Source organism: Lathyrus oleraceus, chromosome 5 (genome assembly GCF_024323335.1).
Source record: "Lathyrus oleraceus cultivar Zhongwan6 chromosome 5, CAAS_Psat_ZW6_1.0, whole genome shotgun sequence".
Classification (NCBI taxonomy): domain Eukaryota; kingdom Viridiplantae; phylum Streptophyta; class Magnoliopsida; order Fabales; family Fabaceae; genus Lathyrus; species Lathyrus oleraceus.
In genome coordinates this window covers 501,419,716-501,440,555 of record NC_066583.1, presented here as the reverse complement: position 1 = coordinate 501,440,555, position 20,840 = coordinate 501,419,716, and the positions used below count along the sequence as shown (strand labels likewise).

Here is a 20,840-nt window from a genome sequence, read left to right as displayed (position 1 = left end):
ACAAATAAAGAAATAAAATTTGAAAATGAAAAGCAAATTTATATGAAATATTTAGAAAAGGCGTTAACTCCTAGGAAGACATATGATGCTATAAAAAGTGACAAAAACCAGAGTCTATAATCACTTATTGCTTCTATAGTTACAAAATTTGAGAGAGAAAGAGAAAGTTAGCATTTCAATGGCCACCATTGTTGCTCCTAGCCAAATTTCTCCTGTTGAAGATGCTGAAGCTCTACGACTTGCTTTCAAAGGTACATGCATGGCTTATACTTATACATTTTTGTTTTAAAAAAAGATGTTAGATTATATTTAATTAATAATGTGATCACTAACTTATTCTTAATTGAGTGATGCATGAGCATCATTTGATAATTGAATAAAAAAAATTATTTAAGTAATTCTAATCTTAACTAGAAAAGGACCATGATAATTCTAGTTCAACTTTTTTTTAGTGGTAGTTCAACTTTTTTTAGATTCTAATACCTTAGTATTGATTATTCATTCAATAATGCAAGTAAATACACCATTTACGTGTAATAAGGATAGCTCTAATTTCTTCAATTTTTGTTCACGTAATGTCTAAATATACAATATTGACAAAATCATTTTACTAACTAACATAGCACTATAGCTTATATTTAATTAAATCATTGTATAAAAGAAGAACCTATTAAGCAAACTTCACCATAATCACAAAACTATATAGTGAGAAAAATATATATTCAACTATGGCTACTCTTATAGCTCCTAGCAGCAACCATTCCCCTGTTGAGGATGCACAATCTCTTCATAAAGCTTTCAAAGGTTTCCTTAAATTATTGCTTTTGATTGAATAGTCATTTTACTTTTACTTTATATTATGTTTTTACTTATACTCTTATAATTGATCAACTTGATGGCATTTGTAATGTGAACTTACGCACTCGGTGTTACGGACCACCTGATCAAGATCATATGGTTCAAATTTTAGTGTGTATTTTAAGAAAAATTTAAACGAGTTTAATATCTTGACCGTCTGATATTCGTTGGATAATCTAAATGTAACTAAGTGCATGCAATCGGATAATTTTGCGATTATACAATCTAGATCATAACATAACATCTGCTTTTATTTGGAAGTAACATTAGGCCCGATTCGTATGTGTCATCTAAAATTTGTGATAGTGTTTAATGGTTTTTCAAACTCTACAGGATGGGGTGCTGATAACAAGGCCATTATAGCAATTTTGGGTCATAGAAATGTTCATCAGAGGCAACAAATTAGAAAGGCTTATGACGAGCTTTTCGAAGAGGATCTCCTCAAACGTCTCGAGTCAGAGATCTCTGGTGATTTTGAGGTATATACTATAGAGTATTTAAACACATACTAGATCTCTGACTCTTCTAAATTGATTATTTTATTTTAGACTACAAAATAAATAATATCGATCCCTGATAAATAAATCAGAGATCGATATATAATAATATTTATAAATATAACAAATTACGCGTGTATTTTGATTTCAGAGAGCTGTGTACCGCTGGATTCTGGAACCTGCAGACCGCGACGCTGTTTTGATCAATGTAGCAATCAAGCATGGCGGCAAAGACTATCATGTGGTTGCTGAAATCGCTTCCGTGCTATCAGCCGAAGAGCTTTTGGCAGTGAGGCGCGCCTATCGTAACCGCTACAAGCGATCCATCGAGGAAGACGTGTCTGCTAACACCACCGGTCATCTTCGTCAGGCAGGCCGTTCTTTATAGTCCCTAATGTCCATTTGATTTGCAGATTGTTTGAACTAACAATGTATTAATGTTTGCTTAATTTTGAACAGCTTTTGGTTGGATTGGTGAGCTCATTTAGGTACGAAGGAGACGAAATCAATCCGAAATTAGCACAAAGCGAAGCTCATATCATTCACGAAAGTCTCAAAGAAAAGAAAGGAAACAACGAAGAAGAAGTCATTAGGATTCTCACTACGAGAAGCAAGACTCAACTTGTGGCAACTTTCAATCGCTATAGAGACGAACATGGCGTCTCCGTCAGTAAGGTATAAAAGAAACAACAATTTTTCTATCTTTTGTTAACTTTCGTGATTCAACAGTTCGGTGGTAAGAGTTTGATTTTATATCGCAGAAATTGTTGGATCAAACATCCGATGATTTCCACAAGGCATTACACACGGCTATTCGTTCTATCAATGATCACAAAAAGTACTACGAGAAGGTTAGTTTAGTTTCTCACATTTTATTTCTCCAAATTTGAAACAATGTTAAGAGCAATGTTCTTAAAACTTCAAGGAATTCGGCATTTATGTGTAGGTTTTGCGCAATGCGATCAAAAAGTTTGGGACGGACGAGGATGCACTAAGCCGCGTGATTGTTACGAGGGCCGAGAAGGATTTGAAGGACATCAAGGAGCTGTACTACAAGAGAAACAGTGTTCATCTTGAAGATGCAGTGTCCAAAGAAACCTCAGGAGATTACAAGAAGTTCATTCTTGCTCTTTTGGGGAAGCAAGAGTGAAAAAAGTACTTAATCTAAGGGCATATTAATAATGAGTTTGGGTTATGTTTAAGTTATGGTTATGTGATGATTATGATATGTTTTGTTGAGGTGTTGTTTCTATTTCAATTGTTGTTTTTGATGATTTGAACTTCTATGTTGTGAATTGTGATGTTTCCTATGGAGAATTATGCTTGTTATTTTAGACTAATGGAGAGTTATTAATATTAAAATAATATTGGGTTATGTTCCTATGCTATTTTCCTTTATTGAATAAAATTTAATGTGTACAAATAAAGAAAGAAAATTTGAACATGGAAAAGCAAATTTATATGAAATATTTAGAAAAGGTGTTGACTCCTAGGAAGACATATGATCCTATAAAAGTGACAAAGATTGAAAAGTGTGACTGATTATGATAAGTGCCTATTTGTTTTTTACTTGAACAATGGTAGACTTTTAAATCATTTAAAGATTTTTTTTTATTTAATATTTGTACCATGGGAGAATGGATGATCATATGTACTTAAAATCATCATAAATTTTGCTCACTTATTTCAACCATTCAACTGAATCTTTTCTTTTTCCATGTAATTTTATGTTTTATTTTTTCTTTCATATTTAATAATTGAGTTCTATAATTTATTTAAAGAACAATATAGTATCTCATCATAAGTTTGATATTAGAGAAAGATGATTGAAAGTATAATTACTATTGTCAACTTAAGATATAAAAGGTAGAATAAGCGTAGAAAATAATAAGTAAAAGTAAGACGATTGAGGCGAACAACATATATATTGTAGTGTGATTTTTTTAAGAAAATAGAGGGATTGAATGATTCACCAAACTCTTTAATGGAATTATGATGTCAAAATAAATGTTGGACGAATGGAGAAGAAACACTTTAGTTCCAATCTATAAGAATAAGAGAGATATACAAAATTGTGCAAATTCTAAGGAATTAAATTTATGAGTCATACCATGAAGTTATAAGATAAAGTGATTGAGTGGAGAGTATCAAAAGAGACTCAAATCATTGAGAATCAATTTGGTTTTATGCCGGAAGGTCGGTCATGAAAGCAATTTATCTAATATGATTTGTGTTAGAGCACTATCGAATGCACCAACTAGACTTACACTTAATTTTTATTGAATTGGAGAATGTGCATGATAGAGTGCTTAGAGGGATTTTGTGGAAAAATTTAGAGGATAAAAGAGTTAGGATTGCATATATTCAAACTATCCAATATATGTATGAAAGGGGTATCGATTAATGTGCACACACAAGGTGGGGAGATGGAAGATCCCCTATTACAATAGGTTTGTATGAATATTCAAATCTAAACTCTACTTTTTTATTTTAATTTTGGATGTACTCACATAATACATTCAAGAGATAGCACCAAGGTGCATGCTTTTTGCAGATTATATAGTCCTACTTGGAGAGTCGGATGAGTATTTAAATGAGAGGTTGGAAACTTGGAAACGAACTATAGAAACATATGACTTTCTCCTAAGCAAAAGTAAGACGAGGTATATGGAATATAAGTTCAGAAAAAGGAGAAGTGTTTCTTGTTAAATATGCTTGGATCTCAACCCCAAAAATTACCTCGAAGGATGAGGTTGACCTCACATATTTATAAAAACAACAGTTTGAGAACCTAAGTAATCTGAGACTTGACTCTGATACCATGTTAAATATGTTTAGATCTCAACCCCAAAAGCTAACTCAAAGGATGAGGTTGTCTAAAATATTTATACAATCAACACTCTGGGAACCTAAGCAATGTGAGACTTTAAATAAACTCCAATAACAATAATACCAACTTTGGCATTTTTAACCTAGCGGTGAAAGTTGGAGACCATATCATCCCCCAAGTTACACGGTTTAAATATTTGGGGTTCATTATGCAAAATAATAGAGAAATAGAAGGGAATGTAAGTCATTAAATTCAGTTTGGTGGCAGAAATGAAGGAGGGTTTTATGGGTTTTATATGACACAAAAGAACCAGTTAAGTTGAGGGAAAGTTTATCGAACTACGATAAAACATGCAATGTTATATAAAACAAAATGTTGGGTGGTTAAGAATTAACACGAGAATAAGGTAAGTGTAGTAAAAGTGAGAATATTGTGTTTGATGTGTGGTAAGATTGGATAAAATAAGATTAGAAATGACAATATTAGAGTGTTGGAATAACACATATAGTAGAAAAGATGGTGGAAAATATACTTAGGTGGTTTGAGCATATAGAGAGAAGAATCGTAGATTTTGTGATAAGTATAGTAGATCATATAGAGAGAAGTTAAAAAAATATAAATAAATGAAGATCTAAAAAAAACTATAAGAGAAGTTATTAAAATTTTTTTTAGAGATTAATCATTTGGATAAAAGCATAGTCTACCACAAACAATATATTTCATGATAACGATTATTCTCACGTATTGAAAAAATGAGGTATAATTTCTAGACGCACCTTGTTTTTTTTATATAAAAAAGATATACAATATATTTCGCTGGTTTTTATGAAAACTGAGGGGTAAACTTATTCAGTGTACATGCTTCGAATCCCATTAGCCCCAGTTTATGTTTTTATCTCATTAAAAATGACGCCTTTTTGAATATTTTATTTTTAATTTAAAAGTACATTACTTTTCACCTTGGTTTTCTTTCCAACCGAGATGAATATGTTTCTGTACACAAATGAAATAGGTTGTTAGTTCATTAAGTTTTGTTTGTTTAGGTTCTACTTTGTATCAATTGTGGTGTAATTTGAAAGAATCCTTATTCTGATGTAACAATGGGTTGTTAGAAGGATCCTAAAGTGTGTGTAATATGACTGCATTTTGAAGTAATTTTGAAGCATTCTGGTTCAGTTTACATGATTACGGATGCATTTTGACAGCAATTATGGTGTAATTTTGACAGGATTTGGCATGTAATTTGGCATAAACAAAATAAACAACGGGTCTGCAATTTGACATGTTTTGGCATGCATTTGGCTTAACAAAACAACACATGCAGTAAGCCTGTAATTTGATAGGATTTGTCCTAAACAACATAAATTACAAACCTATAATTTTTCATAGCAGTGCATTGCATTTTCATTTGGCCTAAACAACATCAAGCCAATTGTTTTTACAACATTGCATTTGATGACACTGAAATTCATCGTATTTTCGACTCCGATTTCGCATGCATTTTAGTAGTTTTATTGTCATTTTGTTGTGTTATTACTATGTTTCTCTTTATTTTTAGGTTTTTACTTTAATCGGAGCCCCGGTCGAGAAAAGGAGTGAAAAAGAGCTAAAAAACCTAAAATTCAGCATTTTGTACTTGTGGCTCCCACTGTGGCTGGCGCCATAGACCCTGCCATGACGTGTCCTAGCTCAACTTCCCTCAACTGCCACGTTCCCCATTAATTCCACTAAGGCGCCACAGATTTGCCTTGTGGCGGGCGCCACAAGAGGAAAAGTTTTCCCTCCCATTTTCAAACTGAAGGGCATCCTTGTCATTTCCATCATTTTACTTGCTTATAAATAGAAACTCGAATTCACTTGTTTAATCATCCAAACTTAGAGCAGAGGCAAACTTAGAGCAAACTTTATTTCACTTAGGCATATATTCAGTATTTTAAAGTGGTAATCGCTTCGCATTGGGGTGTTACCACAATTATGTAATCAAGTCTATGATCGAGTCTGTAATCGAGTTTGTAGCACTTTGGAAGGAAGTTAATCCTGTCGCCATTTTCATTTTCGCTTTGCATTTTATTCAACCCTCCGATTAGAGCAGGTTTTTATTACTTTGCCTTTAACTTTATTTATTTCCCGCACTCGCTTTAATTTATTTATTTCTCGCACTCGCTTTACTTTATTTATTTCTCGCACTCGCTTTACTTTATTTATTTCTCGCACTCGCTTTACTTTGTTTATTTCTCGCACTCGCTTTACTTTATTTATTTCTCGCACTCGCTTTACTTTGTTTATTTATCGCACTCGCCTTACTTTTATTTACTTTCCACACTCGCACTACTTTTATTTACTTTCCGCACTCGCACTACTTTTATTTATTTTCCGCACTCGCACTACTTTTATTTACTTTCCGCACTCGCACTACTTTTATTTAAATTAATGCACTTTTACTTTACTGTCATACCCCAAAATTTCCCCGTTAATATTTCAAGACATTTTTCAGGGCACTCCGACTCATTTTTATGACACTGATCTTAAAGGAACAAAGGCCCAGCTCACGAATGGCCCAATCCAGAAAATGGCCCAAACTGGCCTGTTCGCTACACGCTCGCCTAGCGAACGTTCGCTACACGCTCGCCTAGCGAACGTTCGCTACGCGTTCGCTACCAGCTCGCCTAGCGAAGCTGACAGACAACAAAAAAGAGCATTATAAATACCAGCACTTCAGTAATGAAAAGAGGGAGAACGAAAAAAGGACGAAAGGAGAACCCTAGCAAGCAAACCCTCGCGCTCACAGACGGAAAACCCTGGAGGCTAACCCTGAGAATTCCGAGAAACCCTGAAGGAAAAGCCGGCGGCAGCAAGGTCACTTCCGCTCAATTCGATCCGGTCGGCCAATTCAAGGTTACAATTCGATTACAAACAGGTTGGCATTGCTATTACTACCTTATGTTCTTAATTTGCATATGGCATTATGATTAAATTTATGAAAATATATTAAGTTTGTCATGTGAATTGTAGTGTGCACTTGAATACCTTAAATGATTAACCATATAATTGCTGTAATGAAAGCCATAAGGCATAAAATTGGTTGAAATTGTACTGATATCAAAACCAGAATCCGCAGTCGCTCGCTAGCACGTCGCTAAGCGAGCATGCAGCGAGTATTCGCTAAGCCTTCGCTAGGCGAGGCAGGCGCGAACCTGACAGTAGCCGACTTTTCTATTCTGATTTTTCATTCATGTTTTATCATAGCCAGGCATTGTTTATCTGATCATATTACTGTTGTGATTTCTTTTGCGGTGTAATCCTCGATTGCACCCTGATTTGGTATTCTAACCCGTTTGCTGAATTTTGTAAAGGTTCACACACCCCAGGAAAAGATTGTTGTTCAGGTCTTCCACTTTATTTGTGGGATACCCTTGTGAAGAGCTGCCCTAAATTGCTTAATTAATTTTAATGTATTAATTTTAATGTATTATTTTTAATGTATTGATTTTAATGTGGGGATTCACCCTAATTACCCAATTAACTTTAAAACATGGCCTCTAAATATGTGATCTTGGACCTCTCTTTTGCCTTACGATATTACGGTACCACGGTCATGTCCCGCGAATGTGGGGATACCCTTAGCAAAGACCCTTCGATTAAATCATCATGTCCCTTTAAAATAAATCATAGTCCCTCGGATGTTGCCTTCGAATATATGATTTTGTCCCTCGATGACCCTTCGGTGTAGCCTACGGTTAAATGATGATCGTCCCTTCGAATGCTAAGGTATCCTTACAACTGTTGCCTTCAATGACCTATCGATGACCCTACAATGACCCTTAAACATCCAAAGGGTAAAACTACTTACTTCTCAATAGTAAGGCCAGTTTTGCCCTCATAAGGATAGGAAACGTTCATAACGACCTTAGGAAGGTATAACTCTCAATTACTGGATCATAACCTAAAATATTTTCAACACCTCACACCTTTCAAAATCCCTTTTGGAAAATCACCACTTGGTATACATTCATACTAGAATCATTACCGAGTTATATTTTCAAACAACTTTCAAAACTAAACGAGATAACCACTTTGTATACATTCATACGAGAATCATTACAAAGTTAAACTCTCTTTTCAAAACATTTTCTAAGCCGTTCACAAGCACTTTTTCAGACAAAAATATAAGTGATCCAGTAATTAAGAGCCCATGGATAACCATGGATACAAAGGGTGCTAACACCTTCCCTTTGTATAATGTACCTCCCGAACCCAAAATCTATTGAGGTCTTTCCTGTTCTTTTCCACCTTTCCTTATTGGATAAAAGAAAAGTCGGTGGCGACTCTTGCTATCCGCGACATTGCGATAAAAAGCAAAACACCCCAAGTCAGTTCACCGTATGACAGAACTGGCGACTCTGCTGGGGATACTTTAAAAAGAGAGGTTACCTTAAAAAAAAGATCACTTATTTAAAATTGGCTGATTTACTTTTAAGGTATTGCTTGGGTATTTTTGAGTGAAAGATCCTACACCCGGATCTAGTGTACCTTAGGTAAGTAGCAATAGATCATCGCGACTATCCGGCGTATACTGGAATGGTTAAAATGATGGCTACGGTTAATGTGACACTTTGGATGTCCTGATGTTCCTCATGTTCACTTGAGGAAAAATTTGGCTTCCGCGTGGTGTCATTAAAGCATTAACCAGACCTTTAGAACCCTAATTGACTCATCCTGGCCATTAGAAAGTAATGAGATAACTGACTTCGGTTCCGACTGGGGTTGGTTGAGACTCGATACTACACTCTTTGAGATTGGACTTTAGGGAAGCTTCGGTCAACCACTTGGTGTTGCACTGAAGTGGACTTGAAGGAAGGTCAATGATTGGAGATCCTTTTAGAACCCGGTTACTATTCTAGGACAGGTTGAACCAACTAAACTTCAGTGGGGAGGGTACTTACCTATGGAACTCATGCAAGCCTTAAAACCTAGGAATGATGGTTGTGTGACTTGCTTGTGCTTGTTATTTATTTAACCTCATAACATCATAACATCATGACATCATAACATTGTACTAACCATTTCAAGGACTTAGGGATTTAACTTTGCTCTGTTTTGTAAGGCTATGGCTCCCAGGAAGACCATCCGGATCAATTTTGTAGCAATCGCTCCTCAACTCAAGAATTTAGTGTCAGAACTCCCCGATCATGCCCAGTTCATCAAGAAACATGGTTCTCTTCTCAATTTGGTTACCACTGGTTTCAAAGAAGATATGATGAGAGTCCTATTCCAGTTCTTCGATCCTAAACATCATTGCTTCACATTCCCAGATTATCAGTTGGTACCCATATTGGAAGAATTCTCCAGATTGCTTGGGATACCTATCCTTGATCAAATACCTTTCAGTGGTTTAGAAAAGGTTCCGAAGTCTGAAGAAGTTGCCGCAGCTTTACACATGACGAAGTCCGACATTGAAGCTAATTGGGTAACAAGGAGTGGAGTTAAGGGTTTACTTGCCAAATTCCTGACAAATAAGGCCCGAGAATTCTTAAAAGTTATGAATGTCCGTGCTTTCGAAGACATCCTGGCATTACTAATCTATGGCTTGGTGTTATTCCCTAATCCAGACCAATTCATAGACGTGAATGCTATTAAGATATTTCTCACTCATAACCCTGTACCTACCTTGCTGGGAGACATTTTGCATTCCCTCCACACTCGTACCATGAAGAAGCAAGGGACCCTCATGTGCTGCATACCTTTGTTGTCTAGGTGGTTTATTTCGCACCTTCCTCAATCAGTCTTGAAGAATGAGCAAAATCTGAAATGGTCTCAAAGGATAATGTCGCTCTCCCATTCAGACATCTGTTGGTGTCCTCAGTTCAAGGAAAATGTTACCATCATTGACCGTTGTGGCGAGTTCCCTAATGTACCACTCCTAGGAATAAGAGGAGGTATTACTTATAATCCTGCTTTAGCCTTGCGTCAGTTCGGTTGTGCTCGAAGAGATGGTCCACATGAAATGATTATCCAAGGCATTGCGTTTGACTATGGCAACGATTCCCAAGGTCTCCGTCAAAGATTTGTACGAGCTTGGGGCATGGTGAAGAGAGGTACGTTAGGACAGAAAAATTCTATTCCTATGGAACCTTATCTCAGATGGGTACGCGCCAGAGCTTGTGAACTTGTCATGCCATATCTGGCAATCGGACCTCAAATTGTCGAACCTGAAGCGGAAGGAGGTGCTCCTCAGATCATTCCTTATCTATCGCATCCTGCGAAAAATCAACCGGCGAGGCTCGAAAATAAAACACACACAGAGCCGCCACTGCGCGTTATTTATCCCAAGATAGGGAAAGGAAACGCTCAGAAAAACCTGGAAAGACATGGTCTCGCGACCAAAGAGAAAGGGTAAGGGAGTCGGTTACGCGAGGGGAAGGTATTAGCACCCCTCACGTCCTAGGTACTCCTAGGGATCCACGATCTAAAATAAAGAATAGGTTGCTAAACATCACACACACACGGGGAACGCAGGTGGGGTTAAGAGGAAAGAGCTCGATAAGGCGTCGCACCTTATGCCTACATATCTTGTCTGGAACAAGAATCAGAGCCACTGTAGTTCGGCTTACGCACGCCAAACAACACAAAACACACAAACAGATGGCAAACATGGAGCCTGACAACCACTCGATGGAATTACGTCAGCATCCGAACCAAAACACACTCAAAAGGGGCAAACGTGGAGCCCGACCGCCAATCACTGGGCTTACGTCGGCATCCGAACCCAAAACACAATCAGATAACAAGTAAACACACGCAAAAAAGAAAAAGGTTGTCCGGAGTGGTCTCGCACGACCACCTGCCTACATACCTCGTCTGGAACGAGGATCAGGGCGATGTAGTTCCCCTGAAAGGGACTGAATTGCTAACCAGAAACCGGGGAAAGACACACGACTAGGGAGCTGAGACTCGAGCCTAATGTTGTCATGCATCGTTCACCTAAGTTCGGTTTTCTATCCTACTTGCATAAACAAGCCTATCCTAACCAGGAAAGAAGCTAGCACACAAGCATACAATCATATCAAATGAGAACAGGCATCTCAATCAACACAAGCATAACAATCAGATATTCACATAACACGCACTATAGCCAAACAAGGGGCTCAATCAATAGGTTTGACTGCCTCAGCAAGTCGTCTGTACAGGCTGGTTTTGCTCTTAACCTTGCCATTACGAGGCTAAGGTGAAGCAGATGAAAGGATGAAGTGAGGATCGGACCTCACAGCTCTTATCCCTAACCAGGGAGAGCATCTGACAAATGAGCATGGGTCCAGAATAGGGGAACCCTTCTATACTCGATGACTCTGACTCAATGTGCACTGCACAGGATCTTGGGCTTTTGATCTCAATGCTACAACCATGTAATGGGAGCAAGGAGAAGACTCACTGAATAGTGGGGGACAGACTGCTTGTCCCTACCTTCCACCAATTGCCTTACTTGAAGGACTTTTCCTGCTTGGGCTTAAAATTAAACATACACAATCATTGCCTCTTAAGGAGGACTTCAGACAATTTGCCCGGCCCGGTAACAGCCGGGTCTCCAGACTACATGAAGTAAGAAGGTTATACCTCTATGCAAGTTGCTTAAGCAAAGCAAAGCAAAAGCAATAGTTGACAAGGAACTGAGCAACTAAAGTACCCGGAAACAATCAAACACAGTTAGTACTCAGACAGACAAATATAAACAGCAAGTGTTCAATCAATCAGAATATACAACTCAATGCACAACACAAGGCAAGCTCAAGCTTAAGCCTAAGCTTCACAACCTACAAAACAATGTTATGTTAGTGTACAAACATCAACAACATCAATTAAAATTGATTTGAATCATTCTCCATGAGCATTGCTTTTCTTATCCTGAAAAATCAAGCAAACATTAGCAACTAGACCACTAGGCCAAGCCTAGGGTCCAAAAGCAAGAAAAAAATAGTAAACAGCAAGGTATTCACCCACCAATCTCAAATTAAAGTCAAACAAGAGCAAACATCATTGGTCTCATGTTTATATCATCCATCATGTTCATGTTATGCACAAAACAAGGCACATTGGTTCAAATGAAACACCAAGCATACAAACAGAACTATTGCATTCAAATCCACATCAAAGCAAATCCAAAAATTCTCAAATTAATCACACCTAAACAGGGGGTACTCAAGGTCTACCATGTCAAATTTGAGCTCATTTGGGCAAATGGGACCATGTCAATGAAAATCAACAAAAACAGACACAATCATAGACTCCAAATCACAACATCAATGCATACATCCACTTCAAAAATTCATAACTCAATGTAAACAAAAAAGAAATGGATGAGACCAAAACAGGGAGGTCCTAACATGTGTCTACAACATTCATACCAAATTTCATGATTATACAATACCACATGAGCATTTCTCAATCAATCTACCAACATGTATCACATGGACTTGCACAATTCAACCACCAGAAAGGAAAATTCACAATCAACTAGAAAATGCAGTGTAAAATTCCATAAAAATTCATACAACATCTCAACATGTTAACAATTCACCATGCAAAATTTCATATTATTTCAACAAGTATAGGTCCATCAATTAACTTCAACAAGTTGACATCAAGAGGTGTGACACAAATTGTCACACCTAAGCTCTAAAATTCACATCTCAATGGCCAGGTATCAAAAATGCATGAAATTTACATGGAAATAAACATCATCCAGTCAAGAATCACCACAAAAATTTTCAGACATTTATTTAACATTATGAGAATTTCATGAATCAAATGGTACAAGGTAGCAAAAATGGACACATGTGAGAAAACCCTAAGTCAAATGGAATTTCTACCAAGCACAACTTTGACCAATAGGTCAAAAAAATTCTACACAAGTCAAGAAAGTCAACATAAAAATTTCCACAATTTTCTGATTTTTCTCCTATTTTTTATGAATTTTTTAATGTGTTATCAATTTTTTAGGAATTAAACAAAATTATTTAAATGAACAATGGCATAACTGTAAATATCACATGGCGCCAGCGGGAAACAGGTCATTTGAAAATTTGAACGCGTTTTCAGATCAAACGCTGGTTTCTCCATCGTCTTCCTCTCAACAATTCCCAGAATTTGCCAGAAAATTCAAGAACAACAAAAACACGAATCAACACCAAAATCAACATGCGGATAGTCCTTAGAACCGTCTCAATGTAAGGATCTCGAATCTCAACTCAATTCAACCTAAGGATTTCTAAATCTCTTGAATCGATGAGCTTAGGGTTTGGTTACAAAATTTCGATTCCAGATTTCTCAGTCTATGGTTAACCATTCGCAAAACTAAAACTATCACCGTGCTCTACATGAAGTGAACTATCAAACGCACATAACAACAAATCAAATCGTGATGGTCGAAAATTTGATGTACCTGTTATGCAGAACTGCTATGGACGATGTTCGTGTGTTTTGATCTCGAACAGTTGCACTGGAGGCTCGTGGAAGGTGAGTAGAACACTTGGATCCGGTCAATGTTGCTCCTAACGCTCAAAACTCCGTTTCACCATGGATGATGTTTGTATGGACAGTTACGAACCAGTGCTTGATTGATGATAAAAAGCAAGAACAGCTCGAGCATGAGATGATACAAGATGAATGCAAAAGGAATTTCAAGGTTTGATCCAAAATTGAGGAAGATTGAGGAATTCGAAGGTTCTTGAGTTCTTGATGAAATTGATGAATGTGAGAGGTTTTCAGATCCAATTTGGGGAAATGTGATTTCTGTTATGATTAGAGTGTGATTAGGAATATATATGTACACTTAATCATCCACTAATCATGTTAATTAGCCAAATGCAATTGTTAATGAAATGGCTAATTTTGCAAATGAGGGCAAAAGTGTAATTTCCACATGACAGCACATGCCACCTGTTTTGACAGCTCATGCAACCTCCAAATACCCTATGTGAACCATTGCAACTTGTTTCAACTTCATTGGTTGTGTATTTCTCAAATTCACATGTGTATGGCAAAATGTCCAATTTTATCCATTGCATTTTCCAAGCCAAATCTCAATTTACAAGGCCTATGCATGAAATGATGATTCCAACACACTCCAAATTCCATTTATGAGGTGTAGCAAAAAGTCCCATCTCAAAATTCCAATTATTTTGAAAGTTGGACAATTTTGCCCCTGGTCCAATTCAGCTGTCCAGTTGAAAAGTGACTTTTTGCCTTGGCCATTTTTGGGAAAATCCAATTATGCACCATGAAATTACATGTCAAATGGAGTTTGTGCATATAAAGAACTTGCAATTTGGACAAACCATGTGGAAGTTATGGCCTCCTGATTATGGGTCATTTTTGAATTTCACTGAGCCATAACTTTCCAACCATACATTGGATTTTCAAGTTCTTGGACTTTTTGGAAAGGTGAGAACAAGATCTACAACTTTCATGTTGAACAATTTTTCATTTGAAGCTTCCTTGGACACGTGGCTTTGAGGTCCAAAACTTTCCATTTTTGGAAACTTCAGTTACAAGTCACTTTCTATTTTTGGCAGTTTTGGTCCTGACTTGATTTTCTTCATTCTTAAGCTTTGAAATGTCATATAACACTTGTTCCAACATAAATGAAGTGTATCCAACTCATTTCCACCTCCAAATTCATCAGATCATGTACAGTTGACCACAGTTGACTTTTTCATCTGATAGATGAATCTGGCAATGCATAGATCAATCTGAGCTTCAATCTTCAACTGAAATGGCTCAAGGGTGAAACCCTAGCCTCAATAATCACAAAATAATCATAAAATGAACCCCATAACCATCACAGATCCCATCTCCTGATCCAGCCCTGATTGGCCCAATGCAACTGATTAGGGTTGACCAGTGGTCAAAACCCTAATCTCAAGGAATCTTCTTCAATCTCCTGATGACATCCAACCATGATGATGATGATGTATCACTTCAATCAAGATGAAGACCAATATCCATTGAGAATCATGAAACCCTAATTCACAGCCCAATCCTCAGATGGCCATGACCAGTCAGTAAAACCCTAGGCTTGCACTTGACTTCCTCATCCTCTGATCAAGACTTGGGAAGATGGCTTGCACAATGTAACCACATGTTATGCAATATGAAATGCCTAATGCCCTAAAATGAAATGCAAATATGTTAATGCTAGTCCCCAGAGAGGAGGGCAAATTTTGAGGTGTTACAGCTGCCCCTATTCAATCCACTGTGAACCTGTCGATACGAAATAGCCTCGGCTTTCGGATGATCAGGATGAAGAGTGATTGAATACCAAGAAACAGACAAACAATTTGCACTCTGATGGGATAATAATTAACAACGCCCGTCAGCATCGGCGAAGAAACAATCTCGAAAAACGTCGACCTGGATACCAAAATAAATGGTAACACAGGGATAACCATGGTCTGAACACCACACATCCACTCGGGATTATCATCCTCTCCCTTTTTTTCTCTGCTTTTCTTGGACCCCGAAATTTTCTTATCTCTTTTTCATTTTCTTGAACCCCGAACGTTTCTCTGCTTCTTTTTCTTATTTTCTTGAACCCCGAAATCTTCTCTGCGCAAACGATCCTCGGACCTCTGCATTTGAACCCCAGAAAATGCCTCAGCACTCCTTTTTGCCAACATAATGAACCCCGATCTCCAGTTTGAACCCCAGTCGCCTGACGATAACTCTCGATCGCCAGAATGAACCCCGTTCTCCAGAAAATGTATCCACATTTCCTTTTCTCCATTTGAACCCCGTCTCCAGAAAATGTATCCACATTTCCTTTTCTCCATTTGAACCCCAGAAAATGCCTCAGCACCTCCTTTTCTCCAATCTCTCGTGATAATTCCGCTGGCAACGCCGAAAATAACACCAAACCACTCTGAGGGCGACATGTCAGAGGGCAAACCTTCATAAAGAAGGTAGCATGTGTATCTCTTCCTCAGAAGACACCTATAACGACCTCCATTGGCATCCGCCAAAGCCTAAGGTGACACATGAACAGAAGACGCTCCTAAGGACCTCATCCCGGATACAATCTTCAACTCCAATCTCCATTTGAACCCCAGAAAATGCCGCAACACTTCCTTTTCTCCAGTTGAACCCCGAAAATTGCGCTGATCGCAAAACGTCCTTCGATTCCATCTCCATCTCTGCTCGACGGAAACATTTCCTCCAATATCGCACTACTGGGGAACATTGCTGCTCTGACGTCATGATGCTAAACTCCTCAGAGTAACATCTTCACCATCTGGTGAAACCAAACCTTCAAGCGGTAACCACGGCTTGAGTCACGCTGAACGCGTCATGATGTTGAACTTATCCAAGTAACATCTTCACCATCCGGTGAAACCAAATATCAAGCGGTATCCACGGCTTGAATCGCGCTGATCGCGTCACGATGTTGAGCTTATCCAAGTAACATCTTCACCATCCGGTGAAACCAAATATCAAGCTGTACCCACGGCTTGAATCGCGCTGATCGCGTCATGATGTTGAGCTTATCCAAGTAACATCTTCACCATCCGGTGAAACCAAATATCAAGCGGTATCCACGGCTTGAATTACGCTGATCGCGTCACGATGTTGAACTTATCCAAGTAACATCTTCACCATCCGGTGAAACCAAATATCAAGCTGTACCCACGGCTTGAATCGCGCTGATCGCGTCATGATGTTGAGCTTATCCAAGTAACATCTTCACCATCCGGTGAAACCAAATATCAAGCGGTATCCACGGCTTGAATCGCGCTGATCGCGTCACATTTCCATCTCTGTCCGACGGAAAAGCTCCTCCAGTATCGCACTACTGGGGTACAACAAATCTCAAGCGGTAACCACGGCCCGAGTAACTGATGCTTGCAATGCTGATGTTGATCTTCCAACCAGTGAAACCACTCCTCAAACGGTAATCACGGCTCGAGTTGCATCTTCACCCACTGGCAGAACCATATCTCAAACGGTAACCACGGCTTGAGATTAGCCTATGCTTGCAATGATGCATGATTGATTTTTCTGCGTAATGCTCCATAATTATGGAAATGCTACGCGATTATTTATTTTTCTATGCAATATGATATGCTTATTTACATGATGAATGCATAAAAAGAAATATCCCCCTCAAGGGACTCTTCTGGGAAGCACGAGACACTCTGCTGAGGAACTCGCCATTGCTCCAACTCCACCCTGCTGGGGAGTAATACTGCTGCTGGGGAAAGGCAACCCTTGCTGGGGAAGAACCTCCTTTGCACCCAATCCACTCGGGAAACTGCTGGGGATAAGCACCACCAACGCTCTGTGGGGATACAACAGTTTTTGACTTGCTGGGGATATCAATCCTGACTCCGCTTCGGGAAAACCCTCACAGATACCTGCTGACTTCATTGGGGAAACACTCACAGAGACTCTGCTAAGGGAATAGCAATCTCCAGACTCACCTGGGGATGCATCACTCTATCACCCGCTGGGGATAACCATCCTGACCCGGCTAGGGAAACGCATACTACTCCGCTGGGGATACCCATGCAATCCATAGGTAGAATCAACTCAGCTGGAGATGCAAACATCCGTCCGCTACGGGAACTCGTTCAATCCACTGGTAGGATGAACACTGCTGGAGATATATTTCATATGAACCCGCTCCACTCGGGGAACTGCTGGAGATATATTTCGTTGGACCCGCTCCACTCGGGGAATTGCTGGAGATATATTTCTTTGAACCCGCTCCACTCGGGGAATAGCAACCTTCAGGCCTGGCTGCTGAGGACACACCATTGTAATCCTGCCGAGGATAACCACCCTGGCTCGGCTGGGGAATTCACAGGCATTGGATCTGCTGGGGAGCTAGTCCTCTGATTCTGCTTGGGGACCTAGCTGGAAAAATGAGAAAAGTTGGTACAGAACACCCGTCGACTCGTCGAACCACGGTATCTACCTCCCAATCTCGTATCAGCTTTCTACTTTTGAGAACTCCCAGACTCGTCTAGACCTTTTCTGCTCCATCATCTTGTACTCCAAATCGCCCCGCGCTCGAAGAGAAACGTACTCCTGGGATTTATACAGAAATTTCAATTTTCCGACTTTGAAGAGTCTTCTTGATTAATTCCGAAGGCCGTCAGACATCTCGACGCCTCCCTTCCTACCGTTCTTTCTTCATCCCGGACCGGACTCTGCGGGGAATTTTACAGACTTTCAAATCTTCCGACTTTGAAGAGTCTTCTTGATTAATTCCAATGGTCGTCGGACATCTCTTGTCGTCTCTCCACCGTTCCTCCTTCGTCCCTGATCGAACTCTGCGGGGAATTGCATACTTTCAAGTCTTTCGACTTTGAAGAGTCTTCTCGATTACCACCAAGGATCGTCGTACGTTGCAACGTCTTCGTCGTTTCTCCATATTTGTTTCCTGAGCGAACTCTCTGGGGATTTGTTACAAAGCTTCCACATCACAACCTGCAAGTGAGTGAAAATATCTAACAGTACCTGCAAAACAGACCGTCAGATAAACCGTGCCCCAGGCGTGTCAAGATTTCAACACTTGGGTCACTCAACCTTCCAAATAAGATTTCAAGCTTTCAATCTTATAAACATGCATTGGAAGGAACCTGTATGTTTTAAAATGCAAGATTCTTTATCAAAAATATCTGGATGTTTTTGCAATCAAAGCGGTAATGAAAAACAAAAACAAAATTATTTGACTGAATATGCATTTTATTGATTGGAAAGTGTGGCTCAAATTGAGCGATATAAAGGAAGCAATTCCTGAAAAGAGGTAATTGCGCTCAAAAGGAAAAATCTATCCTAGTGGCAATGTGAAACCCGTGACCTCATCGAGTTCCAACTCGGTGACACCCCATATGTCCTCAGACTCTCCTTGCTTTCTGCCTTCTGAACAAGACGTTTCTGATCGATCCCTACCGGGTATTATCCATGATGCTTTAACCAAAGCGCAAACGATCATGCTGGACGCAGTGGTTCGTTTCAACCCCTCTTTTGCCTGGACCGCCCTTTCGGGTTTTCAGTCCACCGGGATACCCTTTTTTGCCCAAGTCGCCTTTCCAGGTCTTCGACTTGCCGGGTGTACAGTTTTTTCATTTTTGATCCCTAATTTTGCCCGAACCTTTCTTTCTGTTTTTGGTTCGCCGGGATGCCCCTTTTTGCCTGGACTATTTTGTTCTTTTCGTCCAGCGGTCTCTTCATACGAAGTATTTTTTAACCGCGTCCGCATTCACAAGGGATGGAAAATCTTCGCCATCCATGGTCGTTAACAACAAGGCTCCACCAGAGAAAACCTTCTTGACCACGCTGGGGATTCACGACTGAGTGTCCATTTGCCCCTTCGATCGTCTTGAGGAGGAAGGATCCTTTTCAGCACCATATCACCTACGTGATATACCCGAGGTCGCACCTTCTTGTCAAAAGCACGCTTCATCCGCTGCTGATACAACTGCCCATGACAGATGGATGCCAGCCTCTTTTCCTCTATCAGGCTTAACTCTTCATACCGGGTCCATACCCATTCCACCTCTTGCAATTTCACGTCCCTCAGGACTCTCAAAGAGGGAATCTGAACCTCTGCTGGTAACACCGCCTCCATCCCATACACTAATGAGAAAGGAGTTGCCCCAGTAGATGTGCGTACCGACGTTCGATACCCGGGCTACAAGCTTCGTACTCAGCCACCATTGTTGGTGCATTCAAATGTTATCCAGGCAACAAAAGCTTATTCACCTTAACCTCCCCATCAGACATCAGAATCCGTTCGGATTCAGGGTCAGGCCCCTCCTCCGGGATCGGTTACTCTCATTCTTTCGATTAGAGCACCTCGAGATGTCCTCATCAGGGAACTCAAACTTCATCGGTTGATAACCCTCAATGGGTTGCGGAGCGACGTAATCAGACAATGCCCCTTTGATTGCTTTCTGAGAGCATCACAAATCAGTAAACATTATTTTGCTCCTCTCACAACCCGTCCGGACAATGTTGGATTCTCAAACCCATACTTGATCGGATCCATCTCGGAAATCCACAAAGTGGTATGAATTAACATACACTGTCTCAGTCGGCGAGCAGCCTATGCCAAAGTACATCAAGTTTTTTCGAACAGTGAATGTATTGTTTCACAGTCGGTAAACTTTTTGCTAAGGTAAATTGCATGCTCTTTTCGACAAGACGCGTCATGCTGACCCAATACACCTCGTAGACCCCTCGAAGGCTGTCAAGTACAGATTAACAGTCTCTCTCCATAGGGAGGCATCCGAATCGGCGGTTCCTGCAACTTATTCTTTCATTCTTTCAATGCCCCTTGGCAATCATTATTTCACCTGACCGTTTGATCTTTTCTTTCAATGGCTTGAATATGGTTCGCACGTGGTTGTTAGATGAGATGTGAACCATGACAGGTAGTTCAATCCTTCTTAAGGAACCACGAACCTTTCTTTTCTCGGTTCAGGCATTTTTTTTTTTTTTTTAGCAGGATCAACCTCGATTCCTCTCTTACAATGAACCCCAACGTCTTACCGGACCGCACTCTGATAGTGCACTCATTCGAATTCTACCTCAGTTTGAATTGTCTTAACCGGTCAACTCAGTTTGGCCAGATCTGCCAGACGCCCCTCTTCTGTTTG

At 39.5% G+C, this 20,840-nt stretch overlaps 1 protein-coding gene across 2 annotated transcripts; it reads left to right on the top strand.

Annotated features, from left to right (window-relative positions):
- The first annotated feature begins 11 nt into the window (after positions 1 to 11).
- LOC127085766 (annexin-like protein RJ4) lies at positions 12 to 2,730 on the top strand. Of its 2 annotated transcripts, none has more exons than XM_051026296.1 (6): positions 12 to 251; positions 1,192 to 1,337; positions 1,507 to 1,725; positions 1,815 to 2,030; positions 2,117 to 2,206; positions 2,302 to 2,730. In XM_051026296.1, the coding sequence occupies exons 1-6, from the start codon at positions 179 to 181 to the stop codon at positions 2,503 to 2,505; spliced, it is 948 nt and encodes a 315-aa protein (XP_050882253.1). In that variant the 5' UTR covers positions 12 to 178; the 3' UTR covers positions 2,506 to 2,730. The 2 variants fall into 2 exon arrangements, with proteins under 2 accessions (XP_050882253.1, XP_050882252.1); XM_051026295.1 differs by lacking the exon at positions 12 to 251 and adding an exon at positions 682 to 804.
- The last annotated feature ends 18,110 nt before the right edge of the window (positions 2,731 to 20,840 follow it).

Excerpts from the sequence above, each read along its gene's own strand:
- LOC127085766 (XM_051026295.1), top strand. The coding sequence starts at position 729 with ATGGCTACTCTTATAGCTCCTAGCAGCAACCATTCCCCTGTTGAGGAT. Across the intron at positions 2,031-2,116 it reads ATGGCGTCTCCGTCAGTAAG|AAATTGTTGGATCAAACATC; the intron begins GTATAAAAGAAA and ends TTTATATCGCAG. Across the intron at positions 2,207-2,301 it reads ACAAAAAGTACTACGAGAAG|GTTTTGCGCAATGCGATCAA; the intron begins GTTAGTTTAGTT and ends ATTTATGTGTAG.